The sequence below is a fragment of the Stylophora pistillata genome, chromosome 6 (genome assembly GCF_964205215.1).
Source record: "Stylophora pistillata chromosome 6, jaStyPist1.2, whole genome shotgun sequence".
NCBI classification, from domain to species: domain Eukaryota; kingdom Metazoa; phylum Cnidaria; class Anthozoa; order Scleractinia; family Pocilloporidae; genus Stylophora; species Stylophora pistillata.
The window spans coordinates 5,342,644-5,362,500 of NC_142524.1; the positions used below are offsets into that span (position 1 = coordinate 5,342,644).

The following is a 19,857-nucleotide window of genomic DNA, read 5'->3' on the forward strand; positions in this document are numbered from 1 at the left end:
TATATACGAACTCTTAACCAAAAAGTGGACCACGTTTTAAAGTCAATTCACGGTATAAAGTCAATATAACCCTAATCATGGATATGCCACGTACGTGAATGCGGAGGGAAAAGGTTTGATAAGGAGCACATTGTCCGTTGGACTTCGAATTCTAGTTTGATCAATTGTTTCCGATATTAATTCACAATGTCTTTGTAGAGCATTTACAGATGTGGAATTTTACGCGTAACTAAAAAGGATTAAAATATCATGCTACACTTTTTTTTTTTTAGCTTTTTGGAAATAACAATAGTCTCAAAGAGACAACGTCCGGTGTAGATAGCTGTAGGAAAAAAAAACAAAAAAAACAAAAAACAAAAAAGAAAAAAAATAGCGGAACAGACGGTTTGATTTAACAACGCGGTTGATAATGAAATTTGAGGTCGATATTTCGACTTGCAAAAATATTGCCACAAAAACATTACGTTGGTCTGGAGTCTGGAAGAAAACAAGACCTTTTTAAGCAAGCCTATTTGCTTTTGCGGTCGTTTTTCTGTAGCATGATCTGAAAGGTGAATCTGCTCATCCGGACCTGAAACTCAATCACCTGAACGTAATTGTTATATTAAATTAAATGTGATGTTGAATGCTGCACTCGCACGTACGGCATTACCTAACTTTAACCCTTTGCTGCTCCCAGAGATAATTAGCCTGTAACTTCTCCTAATGACAGCCATGCATTGTCCAACAAACAGGTAATGAGAATACTAAAACTTATCAGGTAAAAGTTGTTATCTTGATCTAACACCAAATTCTCATAACTAACTAACAAAGAAATGTGTAACAGCTAGAGGGGAGAATTAACAATCAGATCTTGGAAGTTAAAGAGTTAGTACACTTATAAGCTGAAAAACTGCTTGACCCTTACTTCGATGAGTCATGCAAAACACCCCATGACCCAGTGGGTTAGTGTAACAAACCTGCGATGTCTCTAATTGCTTGTCCTATTTCAGAAGACTCTGGAAAGATCCTAACACCTAATGCAACTCGCAGCCGGCTCGTGACAAAGCATTTTTTTCAAAGATTTTCAATATAGATATATTACTCCTAGAATTACAAATGACCTTTCTGAGGGGTTTGTTTTGATGTTCGGGCCGTGATCAAGGCAATAGTTTTACACGCAATGAAACATTTCCGTATTTTTTCTCTCGGTTTCCCATTGATCTAGAGAAACTCTTAGCTCCGGTTCGGTGAGTGATCAAGAATCTCTCGAAGCACTTCTTGTGTTCTCGTTTAGTGGATAAATTCATGATCATTATACCTATCGCACCGCTAGAAACAGCGAATTTGAACACGACGAGCACGGTTACGGCATGCGACAAAGTTAAAGTTTTACTTTGTACACCTCGTACACAATTTTTTGCATAATCCTAAATCAAAGCTGTAAATAAAATAGCTGGTAGCCTCTTATCCTCAGTTATTGCAAAAATTTAATTTAAGCGTTATAACTGCTTAAAGCAGAGAGCGAGAAGTTTGATATTGCTTGATATTGTCGTTTGCTGGTCACGTCATGTGCAACCTCTGATATTGTGCGGTACGGTATTTTAAAGGCCAACATGTTCACCCATCCCTACACGCGGTTTACGTCAATCCGCTAGGTTTAGGTTTAATACAGGTGTCGATAAATCGCTAAGGCTTAACCTTTAAGCCAGCGTCAGTATTGCCGAGCACTCGCTTCACACTTGACTGTTTTGATCTTCTTTCTTCTCGCGTAGATTCTTATATATCTGCTACTGGTGGACTCGGTTATTCAATATTCAAGGTGCATTTGATGGTAAAATACAGTCGGAGACTTTAAAGGTGCATTTTGCTCTTTGTAGTTTGTGATTCAACATCTCGTGAAAGCTTTTACAAGTTTATTTCGGGTTGCTATTGTGTTGTAACAATGATCATGCCGACTATGATGGCTAAAAATTATTAAAAAAAAAAAAAGAAACTGTAGCTCAAAAGGCACATGCAAAAATACCGAGAACGGGCAAACGCTTGAACACTGGCTTTCGCGAGAACTGTAGCTGTTATGAGTAAGCAGGGATTAGAGGGGAGGAATTGCGTCGAAAAGACGAGACAAGCTTCAATCAGGTTTTATGACGAAAAAGTAGGATTACTATATTTAATACGCGACTTGGGTAATATTGGGGTCAGAATGAGTGCCGTGCTGGCGGAAACGGTACCAGATCGCTCAAGGGGCATGTTGCTTCGCGCAACCTCTTATCTTTGTTGTTGTTGTAGGAGGTGCTGAGTCCAGAAGCTTCGGGAATATAAACTCATGAGAACACAAATTGTACAATATATCCTCTTGACCAAAATTATTAACAAAATGCAAGGAAAAATAATCAAGAAATATCTCTTTATTCAATAAAGTGCTAAAACAGACCGATCAGAAGCAAAAACGAACGCATCTCTTGCGTTTAAGAGACACGGGCTATAATATATTTACCGTCATTGATGACATAACTTCATGGCCATAAAATTGCCTTAAAATTCCGAAAGTTGAAAAATTTAAAGACAAAACCTTCGATCGAACAATATCTTTAAGACCTATGGCCAAAAAAAGTTTACCAGTCCGAATAATAGCTGAAATCTCGTAAAGCCTCACTTGAAGTCAGCAAGCTCTGGTTACATTTTCCGGCCGTAGTAGTCCTTAGGCCTTTGAGAATTTCATTTTTTTGTAACTCCAGCGCTAATTCCTTCGCTTTTAGTCTTAAATTTCAATTATTCGTGGAAAGATTTCCGTATAACCCCATACCAACCAAAACCAAAGCCGTAGTTCCAAAGGAAATCTATTGTTTTTCCTCTGCTTTCCTTTATCCAAGAATTGAGTGCATAATCAAGTATGGGGTTATACGGAATTCTTGCCCAAAAGAGGTAACAATTACGGAGTTCGGCACGAACGCATGAATTGAAAGTAAAAGATTTTCCTATAAAATTATTTACCTTTCGGGATGTCTAAAGTTATTTTCACCTTCCCACACAGATCAAAGATACCCTCAGCCCATCATGGACAGAAAAAAGATTTGTAAACACACAACTTGAAGAGAATTTGTAAGGCGTTTTTGGGCATCTCAAGCCACAACAACAGAAATTGAGCTAACAACATTCCTCTTTAGTGACCTAGCCTGGCATTGGCTCGGCATATCCCAGCATTCATTTGGACGCATATTTGCAAAGTTGCGTATTATATTTGATTACGTAACCTTCATTACCCACCCCTCCCTCACCAACGTCTATCGACTTGACGAACTCGTTGATCAGCGGTATTTCACTTACGTGAGTTAGCAGAAAGTCTTCAGGTGTTGTATAAACGCTTCGAAATTACATCAGGATAGACCTGCAAGGGAACACTTCTATCAGTATGAATATGCGGTGATGGACAGACGTTTGTTTGAAATCGTTATTATCGCAGGTTGTGGAGGCGCCACTCGATTTTTTCTTCACAGGTACCGGTAGCAACGCAGAATGTCTGCTACCAGCACATTTGCTCCTCTGATCCTCAAACGGTCAAGAATTTTTCCCTCTTTCGCGTGTACCCGCTCACGACTGAATGTATGCTGGAAGTGTTCTTACAGGACAAATGCCTGGAATTTTAAGCTCGAAAATCGAACTTTCAGCAGCTTGGAAAGACGAGAAAAACTTAACAGATATCCATGCAGAGTGTTGCCGGGCTCTTTACGGAATTTTGCCAGCGAAGAACATGCTGATAAAGGAACGGTAATTGAGCCAGAGAACAAAAAGAAAAGACAACTGAAGAGTGATGATCTACTCCGTATTCTGTCATTGGCTAAACCAGAATATAAGAGCCTTGCAGGTAAACTTGAATTGTTTTTGTTTTTTTCTTCTTCAACCTTAGCTTTTCACTCCTATAGAAGAGACTAGTGTCTATTTCTTTTTACAATGTCACCCCTGAATCACACATTAAGGTCATGTGAGTAAAGGAAATTATTTCTGACTAAAAAAAGCTCTTAAGTGTCACTAACATTCTCCTTGTCAGCACCTCAGGAAATCTAGAGAAAACGGTATGGAGAATACGCACACTGGCATGCTGGTGTTTTGTTTTGTTTTAACGACTTTACGGGGTGTGAATAGACCCGGAAGGGTTAGTGCAAACGGAACACAAGGTCCATGCGAGGCACCACCCCTCCCCCTAATTCACCCTGGATAGACACTGCACAAAGATAGACCCCAACACTGGGCACTACATACCCTACACTTTTCTAGGAGTGTGTGGGTTCTTTAACGTCCCACAAATTTAAATCACATCTAAGGGTTTGTGAGACGGGACCTCCATTTATCGTCCCTATCCGAGAAGACTAGAAAGTCTAACCGTTTGCAGATATTATTACAAAGGCAGCACTTTCCACTCAGTTATTTAAAGACCCTGAGTGTTGGTCCGGCCGGATTTGAACTCTCGACCTACCGCACAACAGTCCGGCGCTATACCAATTGAGCTAACCGGGAGGCGGTTAGGGTGTTAAAGGTGAAGATCAATCCCTAGTAGGACTATCCTTGCCAAGATGATTGTTAGATTCATGACCAATCTATTTCTATACTTGCTGCCAACACAATAATTTTCCCCCAGACCCTACACAATGAAAAAACAGATTTAAAAAGTACAAGTCTTTTTTAAATCACTCTTCCTCTCCCCTCCCCCCTCCCTCAATGATTTTGAAAACAGGGAGGGTGGGTGAAAAAAAATTGCTTAAAGCAATGTGACTGTTATAAGGTTGATTAGAAATGAGCATAAAGTCTAAAAGACTTGTTTTAATGAAAGTCTTGCAACTCTTGAGGAGCTGTCAGCCAAACCCTTTTGTGGAGATACTCAAAACTGCATGAGCTGATTCATAGATGGGATGAGATAGCAAATATCATATTCAATTACTATGCTGGCAGTAATTGAAACAAGTTCTTTTCATTTAAGGTAAAAAAAAATATTAAATTCCATGATTTGGAGGGAGATACTCCAATTATGATTTGATCAAAACTCATTATAATAAGTGAAACAAATTGAAGTATGTTGTCCTACAATTATGGACACGTAAGGCTTAAAATTTCAAGCTGATAATTTGATCAGACCATGCATGTATATGCCCATCAATCAGTCAGTCAGTCAATTGGTCAGTCACTTGGACAGTCAATGATCAGTAGGGTGTTTGATCTGTTGTTATCTGTCACTCAATCCTTATTGGGCTCTGACATTTATTTCATAAAATTCCTGATGTGGAAATTCAATCTGAAACTTACAGTAGTTATTAATCTTCTCTTTACAGGAGCCATTGGCCTTTTGTTCATATCTTCAGCTGTGACTATGTCTGTACCATTTTGTATGGGGAAGATCATTGACATTATTTACAGCACAAGCCAGGATACGACACAAATGGTTGAAACATTGTCCTATGTCTGCAAAATTCTCTGTGGGGTGTTTGTTTTGGGTGGGGCGGCCAATTTTGGAAGAGTTTACTTGATTCAAGTATCTGGTGAGGAAAAAAAGCTGTATTTTTCTGTCAGTCTTAGTTTATACAGCTTAAAAAGACATCAGTTTTAAAAGTTTCTGTAAAATTCAAGTTAAAAACCATTCCCAAAGTTTTTCTTAATTTAGAAGTGCTGTTTTCCTTGAGTAAAAGTAACACCTTTTTGTATCTATTAAAGAAAAAAGATTCAAATAAGGTCTCAGAAAGTTTTTTGGTATTTTTGCCTTTAGTTCTCTCCATATGCACTTTGCCATTAATAGTGTTTTAAGAAGGATTATCTTTGTTTATCACAGTGAAAATGTGATAAATGGTATTTACCCTCACTTTCCTTCTAGGCCAGAAAGTTATCAAGCGGCTTCGTGAAAGACTCTTTAAAGCCATATTAAAACAGGAAACAGCCTTTTTTGACAGAACAAGAACTGGAGAACTGATCAATCGCTTGTCAGCAGATACCATCCTTGTAGGGAAGGCTGTGACAGACAATGTGTCTGATGGTTTACGAGCTGTGGCCCAGTCAGTTGCTGGAGTGTCAATGATGGTGAGTTTGATTGTAGTGTTATTCCAGCTACCTGACGCATGCAGTACAGCCCCTGCCATTTGTTTTGGTTTCTTCTTGAACAAGTGGATATTCTAAGATGATTAGTATTCACTTACAATTATATTTGATATATCATTTACAATGTTTTTAATAAACCCTCCAATCCCTAAGAGTGACCAACATCTTATTTCTCCTTACGATATCTTCCCTGAATGACACAATAAGCTCACAAAAATTAAGGGAATGATCATCAACCAAAGAAACTGTTGATTGTTAAACTAATTCTCCTTTGCAGCAGCTCAGGAAATGTAGTGAGAACAACAGTATGGAGAATATGCATACTGATGTCAGGCTGTAAAGGGTTAAAAAATTGACATCCTCAGGGCCCAACACTAACTTTTCAACTTACTAACTAAGTGGCTAGTGACATCTTAGATGTTTTTAGATGTTACGACAATTTCAGTCTGTTTACTAGCCAAACTGGCTGGTGGAAATTGAAAACCACTAGCCAAAACTGAATTTCTACTAGTCTCTGGCTAGTGGGCTACCGTTAGTGTCAAGCCCTGCATCCTCACTCTATGTTTAGTGATCATTTGACATAATTCAAGCCGAACCAATTGTATGGATGACTATAATGTAAATAATGATCATATTACTTATCATTATTCATTTAATCTTTGCCAATCATTTTGACTTAAAATTGTTCAGTTGATGGCTATGAAATGTCACTTTTAATGCTATTGCTGTGACTGACTGACTGATTTCTTTATTTATACATGATGGAGTATTCAGCAGAGCTGGTGGGGTCGTGTATTTAGAAACCCACCCATCTCACCCGGGGGAGGACATCCATCACACAGTAATCTCGTGAGTGGGAAATTAACATCTCCTACCCCTAACCCTGCAGGAGACAGGACCTCCATTTATTCATCCCTATCCGAGAAGACTAGAATATCTAACCATTTCTTGATGTTATAGAAAGGTAGCATATTCTTCTCAGTTGTTTTAAGACCTTGAGTGTTGGTCCGGCGGGGGCTCAAACCCTCAACCTCCTGCACAACAGTCCAGTGCTCTATCCATTGAGCTAACCAAGAGGTGGAGCACAGCGAGTGAACAGAAACATAACCATGATTTCAGAAGAATAAAGGGGGTGTGAATTCTTGAGTTCATCACTTTTTACCAGAGTGCAAAATTTTCTTTGTTTGTAGAGTACATGTATACTTTCTCTCTTGCAGAAAATAACTTCTGAGAGATATGTTTCTCAATGTAAGTCTTGGAACAGCAGGTGGATGAATCTCCGCATAAACCATGTCACTATCAAAAGAATGTACCGTAGCATAACTATCTTTTAATTACCCTAGACTAGTATATATTCATTTTTTTTTTCATTTCAGTTTTATGTGTCACCTAAGTTAGCTAGCATTGTCCTTGGTATTGTCCCACCAGTAGCTATTGCCATTATTATCTATGGACGTTATCTGCGTAACATCACTAAGAGAACTCAAGACTCTTTAGCAGGATCTACTCAGGTGTGTTTTTTTTTTCTTTTCAACTTCAAACATAACTGATACCTCACTTTTGTAGAATATTTTGAGCCTCAGGTAGCTTGCTTAAGCCTCTCGATTTCTCCATGGGTTTCCTCCCCTTGTGCTAAATTGTCAGTTATATTATTATTAATGTACATGTTATTCTTTGTATTTCTATCAAATTATGTGTTATAATTACCAAATGGCAAAGTAAACAAATAAACAATATTAAGTAATAAACAAAAAAGGGACTTCAGAAGTACATTAGGATGAATGCATTGAATTGCATATTAAATTGACCTCCATTAGGCTGTTAAGTTTGTATCTGCTCAAGAAATGAATGAATTGGCTGATAAAAAAACTTTTGTAACTTATCGAGAGAGAGACCATCTTACCTTGACTTACAATAGTGCAAAAAGCACATTTTGGAAAACTGCTATTTTGATTACAAAGTGCTGGCCAACACTTAAAATTAGTTTTCAAATAGAATTTACGATAGATGTTATTATTATTATTTTGCTTAAACATTTAAGGTTGCAGAAGAAAGAATAAGCAATATACGAACAGTGAGAGCATTTGGACAGGAGATGAAGGAAATTGAAAGGTGAGTTTCCTAAGGTAGGAAGGTATTTTTCAAAATATCCACATGATTGTTATGATTAACAAATAACTTGCATGATGCCATGCATCTGTTCAGTAACAGATTACAGACAATGCCAAAATGTGATAATGAACAAAATAGTGGCACACGAGACACAGCAGAGTTTGTCACTGAATGTTCTTACCATGTGTGGATACCTTCTGTGATCATTTAATAAATATTACATGTAGGTAATTTTTGTTAGAGGACACATTTGCTTGGATGAGAGTTACCCTCCCTCCTCTCCCCTTTCTAAGCAGTTTTGTCATGTTCTCCTGATAATTTGCTAGTATCTGTATACAATTCTGGGAGGAGAGGGTACTTTAAGAGGTCACTATCTTGTCCATGAACACCAGGTACTCTTTGACCCCAGCCATCTCTTTGACTCAATAAAACAGTTTTGATGCTTTCATCCAAAATGGACAACAAGTTCTATTTTTAGGTTGTTCCAAGTTTGTTTTATTTTAGAATATGAAACAAAAAGTTTTTATCAACTGTCTAGTGAGGACTCAGTGTCTTTTATTCATTTGTTTGTGCTAATTTTTGTTTTATTTTTATTATTTTTGCAAATGCAGATATGCAGACAGTGTTGAAGATGTTTTCAAGTTGGCAAAGAAAGAGGCACTTGCCAGAGCAGTGTTCTTTGGATTTGTGAGTTTTCTGGTTGTTTTTTCATAAGGTGCAATTGCAATTATATGATGAAAGCGTTCAAGTAAATATTTGCTTTAGTTCTCCTTTAATGGGACACATACTGTTATTTGTGTTACAGACAGGGCTCTCAGGTAATGCCATCATGCTCTCTGTGTTGTATAGTGGTGGCATGATGATGACAAGCGCTCAGATCTCTGTCGGTGATCTTACATCTTTTCTGCTCTATGCCGGATTTGTGGGAATCTCATTTGGGGGTGAGTGAATTATTCCAAAACTAGAAACTAAATAGAACCAAACTTTAAGCTGCTATTTCTGTCATGTACTCTCAGTCATTATAGGTGAGATATGTAGAACTTTTTGCAAATCCAATCATTAAGAGTTAAACTCTTCTCTAAAATCTCTCTCATACAATGGTGTAGTTGACATCTGACAGAAAAAATTGTTAGTCAACTTGATGGTTTACTCTGTTTAACTTAATGATTTTCTAGTTAGTTTGCTGTAGAAGAGAATTTTTCTGAGGAAATGCAAAATTTGAAGTGGACTTATTAAGTGTTTCTGGTAGTACACATATCTTGCTTGAAAAATCCAGGTTTGAGTTCTAGAAGTTTCATCTTAACAGTGGTAAGTTCTCAGCCCAAAATCGTACACTGTCATTCTCTTGGTACCTAATGATTTGTTGTGATTGGTTGCAAATGTTTGATTGTGTATGTACCCCAAACAGACAGAAAACTGGACACAATGCCATTGAGGTTACATAGTGAATGTATTTACCAGCTGTACAGGCATTCCATCCAAAATAATAAAAAAAATTGTTCTTTTACTTTGAACACAACAATTAGATCCAGGCTGTATTAAGGGGCATTTTCATATGCAATAGCATTTCACCTTGGTTTGTTTGTTATAAATTTTTGCAGGACTGAGTTCATTTTATTCAGAATTGATGAAAGGAATTGGTGCCAGTGGGCGTCTGTGGGAGTTGATTGATAGGAATCCTACCATACCCTTGACAGGTTAGATGTGATTGTAAATTTGGAATTAATTTACTCATAGCCAGCAATTATAGTTCTTAGTTTTATTCTGCACAACAAATAATAATGATAATAAAAAAAGATATGTACACTTGTTGTTCTGCTTTTTTGGTGGGTGTGATGATCAAGTAGCTGTCCATAACCAGTGTGAATGAAAAATTGTAGAACTAAACAACTCATTCAGAATCTGATGAGCTTTGAACAACTACAGAATTTCATTAAACTTTGCAATATTGCTTAGGAGAAATTGGTGTTATTAAGTTTCTAAATGTGCTAACCATCTCTTCCCTTTATCTTGAGTTTACATCCTCTGTAACCGGTGGAAACCACACAAAGTAAGCAGAAAATGCGTTGCCTGTTCATTCTTTTAAAGTGGGCAACCTTGCAAATGAGGTTTTCACGTATTTGTCTTTTCTTTACAGTACATTTCTCAATAACCTTGCTCTTCTTTTTATAGGCGGTTTACGTCCAGACATGCATGACCTAAAAAATGGTATTATATTTAAGGATGTTCATTTTACTTATCCATCACGCCCTGACATGGAAATATTCCGTGGACTAAACCTAGAGGTACCTGCAGGGTCCATCACAGCAGTTGTTGGACCAAGTGGATCTGGAAAGAGTACCCTGGGGTCATTACTGCTTCGTCTCTATGACCCTGGAAAGGGGCAAGTTTTAGTTGGAGGACATGATGTACAAACTTTGTCACCTGATTGGCTGAGAGGTGCAGTTGGAACTGTTCATCAGGTGTGGTACATCAAGTCTAAGTAAGATTTCGAATAAACTATTCCTCCTCCAGGTCATCTGTTTGTTCCCTTCGTCTTTATCTCAGGGTTCGTACGCGTCTTGAAAACCCTTGAATTTCAGGAGGCCAATTTCAAGGCCTTGAAAGTACTTGAATTTCGTTTTGGGTCCTTGAAAGTCCTTGATTTTTTATTGAACAGCATTGAAAAATATCTACTTTTGTTTTGCACCATTGGTAAACCCAAAACATAGATGTTAACAGTAACATTTTGAACTTCATATATTCATTGTATCTGAAGTAACATTTTTCTTGGTTTTGAGGAAAAATTGTCATTACAAAAAAGTCCTTGAAATTTCTAAGTAGGGTCCTGGAAAGTCCTTGAAAAGTCCTTGAATCTTTGGCCTGAAAAAGTGTACGAACCCTGTAACTAGTGTTTGTTTAACTTTAGAATATGCTAAAGCCTTCAAGTGAGACTAATAATTTTTAATCCAATTTATTTCTCTTAAGGAACCTATTTTGTTCTCATGCTCAATTGCGGATAACATTGCATATGGAGCTAATACAGGTCAGCAAGTGACTAACGATGACATCCTAGATGCTGCTGTGCAAGCGAATGCTTATGGGTTCATCAAGAGCTTTCCTAATGGATTGGACACAGTTGTTGGAGAGAGAGGACAAATGCTTTCAGGTCAGTGTTCATGATAATTTTCCACACTTTCTGTTACTACCAGAATAGGCAATTTAGTTACATTTCTCTAAGGCTGGTTTGTTCAAAACACGATTAACCTAACCCATGGTTAGCATAAATTTTTAATTTACTTTAATTAATAGCTCTGGAAAGGGATTTTTCTCACGTATATTTTTTCAGTTAGTTTCGAGTCATTTTGAGAAAAGATCCAACAAAGCCTTTGCCCTTTAACGCGCTCTTCTACACGAGAAATTAAAGCCAAGGTTAACTTTTAATCCTAGATTAACATTAATCCCCTTTCAAACAACTTGGCCCAGAACTACAAGCACTTTGTTTGGTCAAAATTTAATAAGCTGTTTGTTGTGCAGCTGCCAAAATACAGAAAAAAAATACAGCTGCCAAAATACAAAATACAGAACTGTGTTTGGGGCCAAATCTCATGTTGTTGCATGTATTGCCAGTTGTTTTTTTTTTTTTTAATTTTTTGTTGTTCTTCCTTCACACTTGGCCCCTAAATTAAAGGGGAAAAAACTTGGCTTTTAACTTTAAAAGTGAACCAACGCAAACTCATCAAGAGGTACATGCAATAGTTTTTTTATCATCAATAGTGAAAAGCTATATACAATAATCATAGTGTTACCAGCAGCTAACAAAAGCTAAATGTAGTGCAATAACTGATTGACAGAATTTAAATACTAGACAAGAACCATCTATTGCAGCCTTTATATTTATCTTTCAATCATTATGGTACAATGCATTTTTGTTGTAGGAGGCCAAAGGCAAAGGATTGCTATTGCAAGAGCAATTTTGAAGGTGATTAAAACCCTTTATTAAATGATTTTAAATTCGTAAGTTTTGTGTTCATCAGATATCCTTTATTCTCATTCATGAACAAAATGTTTTCTTTTTTTTCTTAGAACCCCTCCATATTGCTCCTAGATGAGGCTACAAGGTACTTTTACTGAATCATCAATAACAGTGACTGAGTCTACCAGGAAACCCTTAACCATTAGACTATTTTTCATGAGATCAATCTCTTAATTGGCTTTTGAGAATGGGTAGTTTGGCTCTTTTAACTTTACATGAGTATGTATGCAACTTTTTCACCTCTGCACCTTCAATCCCCTTTGTCTACAAATCGCATAAGGCTTAGTTTACTTTCATTTATTCTTGTGTCCTTTGACAATTCAGACCACACTTTTTCTTTCATCATAGTGCCCTGGATGCAGAAAGTGAACACTTGGTTCAAGAGGCGTTGGAGAGGTTAATGACGGGTCGCACAGTCATAACTATTGCGCATCGTCTGTCAACCATTAAGAATGCTGACAACATTGTTGTATTGAGTGATGGACAAATCTCTGAGGCTGGATCCTATATGGAATTAATGGCCGAGCCAAATGGTTTGTTTCGAAAGTTAGTTGAGAAGCAAACTATTGCTCTTCAGTGAAGTAGGTGTCAGGGGCTCTTTGTTCAAGCACTAACTTATATCATTTGTGACTTATATGGTGAAAAGTAGTGATTTCTGAAAGAAATCAAATGAGAAATGATACCAAGAGTGAGTTCAGATGAGTCAAATAGACAAGACAATTAAGCTTGGGCACAATATTAAATTATGTGTCCTTGGCTGCCCTTATGCCATTGGCCACCCAAAGGTGGTCTTGTTTCTTCTTTTAACCCTCTCAATTCAAAGATCTCCTTACTGTCTGCTATACAATTCTTATGATGTTGGTTTGGAGAATTTGTTAGGGGATCAACTAATCATCCCCTAATTGATAGTTTTCTTTATTCTCATCTTTTTTCTGCTTGATATTGTATTCATTTGATAATGTTAGGAGAAATTCTGTCTTGGCTGCTCGTGTGAGTTTTAGGGTTAATTGGAGTGCTAGTTTGTGAGTTTGTGAGTAAATACTTCAAGTTGCATCACTTAAGTAATGTCTAAGTACATGTTTTGATTAAGATATGCTGTCAAATATCAACTTGGTTGAATTGTCATTTTGTCACCCAAACTGTCACTTTCCATTGTGGTTTTATTCTGTAATGATTTTTATGATTCATGTTACTCTTAAAAAGATATAGAAGCAAGAAATTCTTTATTCATTTTTTGTGAATGTGTATCTAATCAATCAAAATATGTTGGCACAATATCCGTGAGTGTATTAATTAAAAACAAAAAAAGTTAACTAGTAAAACTATTTTTGAATACTACTATCTTCTAATACAAAATGATGGTTATCCCAAGGTTAATAATTGCATCTCTGATATCATGGATTTGGACATACACACAGCTTTGTAAAGAGATGAAGATTAATACTCTAGATAAGGAATATTTCACTTAAAAAGTTTGGAAAACAGGTCAGTTGACTGTGAAAGTAGCACTATAGGGAAAATGGGTGAGATTTTAAAATAAACATTCTCCTCCTCAATTTACTGTTTTTAATGGCCATTGTGTTTTCTGACAGGGCTCATTCTATCATTACCGGTAGCATTCGTATCCAAGCTCTTCCCCTCCTTAGCCCACCCACTGCTTTCCTCTCCCCCACTCCCAAAGCCCAATCATAATTACCTCTTTGGAAATGAAACGTGGTGATTATTGAGATTTATGAAGGTTGAAAAAAGCCAAAAAGCTGAGTGGGATGCACAATTTTTCTGGAAACTGAGATGAATTTACTCTTTGACAAAGTCTTTTGGAACTGACAAGAACCAAACATTCTCAGTTTGAAGAATTCTTCAAAATTTTCATGCTGAAAAACATTCGAAGATTCGTTACAAGGATTCACCACAGGCAATAGAAGTAAAAACGTTATTCAGTAGACAGATCTTAAAGCTGCTATGAGCTTTAAATTTCAGGCCTGTCTACTTTTCCCAATGTTTCTGTTGTTTTTTTTTCGTCTTTAATTGATGGCAAACGAGAGAATATCTTGTCGTAATAGAGTGCTCATTATTTTAACTGGTAGAGCAAAGGACGCTTTTCAAAACTTTACCTAAATTTTAAAAAAAGGTGATCTTGGATTAGGACACATTTGACAATTTATTGATTTGTTTTAGGCTTTACAACCCATCAGTAAATTGTCAAAAAGTGTCCTAATCCAAGATCACCTTTTTTTTAAATTTAGGTAAAGTTTTGAAAAGCGTCAATTTTTTCACTTACGTAATACGAAAAACTTGTCAACACTTAAACGTCAAATAATTATAATTCGTGAAATAACGGGAATTTCAGCCGAATTGTTCACAGCCTAGATTAGTCTTAAGCCAGTCCCAAACTGGGAAGACTATTCTCTACTATCAATTTACGTCACTAATCCGCAACGATGTTGTTAAATTAACAAGGGCAGACAAAGTAGCCAGAGAGAATCCGAGAAATCCACAATAATGCAACTTGCGTGGAAGTACTGGCCACAACTATCGCATCCCGGCCAATTTTCTCCATCGTCGTCATGGCACACTATGCAGACGTCAGTTGATATTTCTCCAACAGCGAACTGAAAAGATTTCATTATCATGCACTTACTGAATATGTCTTCCTTTTTATTGGGTCAGGTCTCATACTTTGACTCTTAACTCTATATCAGGATCAAATCCGATTCTTAGGAAGATTAAAGGATATGCAGTCTGGAAACAAGCTGTGACTTAGGTTACTTACTCGTGGATGTCATCGTAACAACAGCCAAACACCATAGACGTTATTAGTGCACGTTCGCGGTTGCTATGTCGAAAGCTGCATCTACAAAGGAGTCCTCTCACAAACATCTAGCAAACTGAAAGAAACGATCGAAAATAACAATCAGTCATTGGGAAAAACGAGAATATGCAATATTCCGTTAAACTGGTTCCTTTTAAGATATAAATAAGTGGTTGTTAAGGTATATTTAATAGAATGTACTTCTTCCAGGGGCTAGCCTGACGAGCGGTTATGCTAGTTACCTTGTGACGGTAAATATTTCGTACCTTAACGCCTCATTATTTAATGAGAATAGTAACTTCTGTATTAAACTTAAAACTAAGTGTCGTGTGTGGGTGCATAGCGAGTTAGCTACTTTCGAGACAAATGAGAATTCCGCAGTTGTACTCATCCTTCTGTTTAAAGTGCACCGGCTCGATGCAAGGCCATGATAAAGAAAGCCAGCCCGTTTTGGTGTCAGCGACCTCACTACAGATATAATGACAGGCAAATAAAGGGATACTTTATTCTCAAAGTGACTGCCGTTTTAAATTAAAGGAACAGCTTTTTTCACTTACGACTTAATAATTTTACACTTGTTATAAGCACTGAAAGTAGACGTTGCATGCCTATCACGTTGGCTCTTCTGTTGGCAGAACAGGGTAAGTCAATAAGTCCTGTCTACAGTACTTAGTCGCTACTAGATAAATAGGGTTTATTACTGCGAGGAACGCTTTCATACATTTCATGAAACCGCAGTATACATATATGATTTTCATTTATTCAAATTCATTGACGGGTTTAATACAAACCAACATAATGACCAGCTCCCAGTTAGCTTGTTAGTTCAGTTTGTAGAGCACTGCACTTGTATCGCAGAGGTCATAGGTTCAAATCCCGTACGAATCTAAAATGTTCAGTTTCTGGCCTTATTTCAACCGTACTAGATAATTGGGGTTTATTACTGCGAGGAACGCTTTCATACATTTTATGAAAGCGCAGAACACATATATTATTTTCATATATTTACTGAGTCGTCACCATCATTACGCATACTAATGTCTTAGTCAAAAATTGTCTTCAGTTTTTAAATGTCATCCTTTCGCGGGATTTCGCAATATTCGCGGGTTTCATCATGATTTGCCCGCTGACCAAAATTACTGTTTACTCTTATCCTCGACAAACGCCTTCGATTTCGGGTTTGAACCCCGGGCCTCCCGCCACTACCGGGGTTCGAATCATCCATCTCGTGAACGAAATGAAGAGCGTTAATTTTCGGGGCATCGACTACCTTTTTACTCTCTTACCAGTGGCGGATCCAGGGGGAGGGTCCGGGGGGTCCGGACCCCCCCTATCAGACCTGACGCTTACAACTTTGAGACAGGATCATGCATCACTTTTTAACTGGCTGATTTTTTTAATGATTCCAAGTAAACGGTTAGCGGCCAAGGAATCATAACGTGCAACCGCGACTGGTGGGAGGAGGTGTGGGGGGTGTTGGGGGAAAAGAAATTTGCCTCAAGAGAGTCCAACAGTCCTTTCTGAACCAAAGTTTGGACCCTCCCCCAATCAAAAATTCCTGGATCCGCCTCTGCTTACAGCGTTGACTGTTAATTTGTCGACACAAATAAAGCGTGCGCCTCGTTCCTGCACTTCGTTCCTGTCTCGATAACGAAAGTGGATTATCCCATCATCTTCATTTCTATAGCATGTGAGCTGCCCTTTCCACCGAAACTTTTTTTTTCTTTTCCTTTTGGCCCTGTCCAGACTTCATGCTTCTGCCGTGCCGAATTTAATATTGCAGACAGGTTCGACTATAGTCACAGTCGTACGAAGTACAAACTTGCCTCGAGAACCCAACCCCACCAATATGCAGTAGCATCATTTATGAGTTTTGTTTGGCACGACGTTTCAATTGCTGTCGTGCTACAATCGCGTAGCGTAGCCTTATAAATTAAAAAGTAATCCAGGCGCCGTGCTCTTGTCGAACTTATTTTTTAATTGAGTTCGCCGAGCCAAGAGCACAACTTCTTAACTGGGCTTTAGTTCCAAACAGGGAAACATACGAACATGTAGATAATAAATGCGATGCAAACTAGCTCTTGGCATAAATAAAAAAAAATAATAATAAAAAAAAAAAAAAAAAAAAAAAAAAAAAATTCCATAAAGAATCTATATTATATTAAATTGCTCACGCTTTCTTGGCCGTGGGGATGTAGCTCAGTGGTAGAGCGCCCGCTTCGCATACGAACTGATCATGCGGGAGGTCCAGGGTTCAAATCCCTGCTTCTCCAGTTTTCTTCCTTAAAATTTATTTTTTTTTTTCATGTTTTGTCTTAGCCGATTTCAAATCTATATTAATTTTCTTTTAACTTTTACTTTTGTAAGGCAGCAAGTGCTTCCGTTAAGGTTGTTAATTTTAGCTCGGAAGCCACGCAAATAGCTTTTTTAGCGGTTACAGAAATTCTGTGAAAGTTTGAATCTTTCAAGGCATTTTGACAGAGGGTTCAGTTAATGTACGATTATTGCACCCACATAGAGACTTCATCTCTTGTTTTTATTGTACACATTTTCAACCTTCTCACTGAAGTATAACTTAAGCTTCAGAAGCATTCGAGGTGTATAATTTTGTTACAGATAAGTGATACAATTGGCCTAGTGACGCGCCAAAAATGGTACAAGCACCCCAGCTTGATAAATATATATTAAATAAATTTACGCGTTTAGACTTTACAGCAATCGTTTTCGTCCAAGCATCCTTACGAGATGAAACCTTTATATTCGGACTAAATGATATAATGAACACTCGTGCAAAAAATTATCACGGCGACTTTCATGTACAAGAAATATATAGTCGTAACGGGTGAAGTTAAAGATCTGCTGAATTGAAGACAATTGACCATTGTTAAAACTCCATCCACGAATTACCTTATACTACATTCCCATAAAAGGGATTACATCCAGAAACATCTCGCTATCTACGCCAGATGGAATTTAAACATCTGCTAGCTAGCTAGCTAGCTGCACAAATGCACAAGCTCACAAACTACCATAAATAATCAATAAGCGTGGGAACTTGTACCTCTAATCTTACTTTACCTCGATAGGATAGGATCAACTCGATCATCTATTCAACTGGAGCTTTGGCCCCGCAAAAAATTCGCAGCATGTATTCTAAAGAGGCGCCATCATTTCTGTCATCAACGTAGAGAACACTCTCTGTTGGTAGGTGTCTATGCGGTTAATCAAAACTGACAGCTCACGAAGAATTAAACGAGCCCTTTAATTATACTAGTAGTATATTAAAACAAAAATTGAACAAAAAAAGATTTAAGGCGATGAGGAATGCCGAAAAAAGATACAAATGCGTGTAGCCTCCTCGACAGTAATTTAAAATTCGTGGCAAAACATTGCTGCACTTTCAAAAATACTCTTGCATTTCTTGGTATCTTGTAACCTTGCCTCCTCATAAATGAGGAGTTATTGAAAATGTAAAGTTTCAGTTATCCATGTCTGTTGTATTTGTGAACTAGACGCATATCTGCGTGAACTCGGGTTTTTAATATCGCGCATCTGGAGCTATATTTTGGGGACTGCCATATTGCCATTGTTACTGTCGTCACGCAATTACATACATACATACATACATACATATAATTTTTGTTAAGGCAGGTCGGTTTGTGGCAACCCAAAGGCTGGTGTGGACCTGCCAGGAACTAAAAAGGAACTACTTAAATATATGGTCAATTCTAAGGAAAAAGTAAAGAAATTTCAAGGACTTAAAAGTATAAAAAATCCGTTTGCTTTGATGTTATCACACAGGCCTCCTTTTCGAATTGAATGCGATCTAATGTCCTTGAGGCCTGTCTAAGTTTTTGTTTAAAAAGCTGTAGAGAGGAAGCATCCTTGATGGCTTTAGGCAGCAAATTCCAGACAATGGGCCCTCTGTACCTTGCACTATTCCTACCAAGGTCACTGTTACACCGTACATGCGGAAAGTCATTAATACGCCTTAGATTATAATTACTATCAATGTTGCGTTTTGTGAAAAGGGCAGTAAGTTGATCAGGTAAACTATTATAATGTACTTGATACATTATAGAAGCGAGTCTACGTTTGTAAATATAGCCTAATGATTTCCATTTAACTAGGTCAAGGACGTCAGAGTCAGGAGTTTCGCTGGGCAGTTTATGGATTAGTTTGGCTGCTTTCAAGTGTAAATGTTCCAATTCATTAAATGTAGATGGTGAACAGGACCCCCAAATAGCAATGCAGTATGTGATGCTTGGGACAATCCCTTTAAAATATATTTCTTCTAGTACACCTGATGGTAGGGCTTTGAGCTTTTTAAGGAATTTTAGCTTTCCTCCAAACTTGTAGTGTAGGGCTTTAACTTGCGGTTTCCAGTTCAGTTTATAATCAATTTCAACACCCAAGCAAGTAGATTTGGTGGTGAAGTAAATGTGAGAGTTTCCGAACATTAGGGGTCTCATTGGTCCGACAAAGACTTGACTGGAAATTAACATTGCCACGGTCTTACCAGTGTGAACAGTCAGGTGATTTTTACAGCACCACACTTTGAAGTCGTTTAATATTAAATTTAACGCATCAATGATTTCTTCGACTCCTTTCCCAAGGTAATAAATTGTGGTGTCGTCGGCAAACATATGAATGCACCCAGTTTCGGACGAGTTCGGTAAATCGTTGACATATATTGTGAAGAGTCTGGGACCCAGTAGAGAACCTTGTGGAACACCGATATCAATTTGTTGTAGCTTTGATCGTACACCGTTAACAGTAACATATTGGGATCTTTCATGAAGGTAGCTTGCGATCCACTCGAAGAACACACCAGACACACCTACATCGGACAATTTGT

General features: G+C 37.6%; 1 protein-coding gene and 1 non-coding gene across 2 annotated transcripts; both read left to right on the forward strand.

Moving 5' to 3' along the window:
- Nucleotides 1–3,292: 3,292 nt before the first annotated feature.
- On the forward strand, nt 3,293–13,743 carry LOC111323185 (ATP-binding cassette sub-family B member 10, mitochondrial). Its single transcript, XM_088762392.1, has 13 exons — nt 3,293–3,844; nt 5,304–5,510; nt 5,840–6,042; nt 7,437–7,571; nt 8,102–8,172; nt 8,784–8,859; nt 8,978–9,113; nt 9,774–9,869; nt 10,345–10,634; nt 11,140–11,320; nt 12,090–12,133; nt 12,238–12,272; nt 12,536–13,743. Exons 1-13 carry the CDS (start codon nt 3,496–3,498, stop codon nt 12,765–12,767), a joined length of 2,055 nt encoding a protein of 684 aa, XP_088618518.1. The 5' UTR covers nt 3,293–3,495; the 3' UTR covers nt 12,768–13,743.
- A 3,444-nt stretch (nt 13,744–17,187) lies between these two features.
- Trnaa-cgc (transfer RNA alanine (anticodon CGC)) lies at nt 17,188–17,272 on the forward strand. Its single transcript is given in 2 exon segments — nt 17,188–17,223; nt 17,237–17,272. It is a non-coding gene; the product is annotated as a tRNA-Ala (tRNA).
- Nucleotides 17,273–19,857: the final 2,585 nt, after the last annotated feature.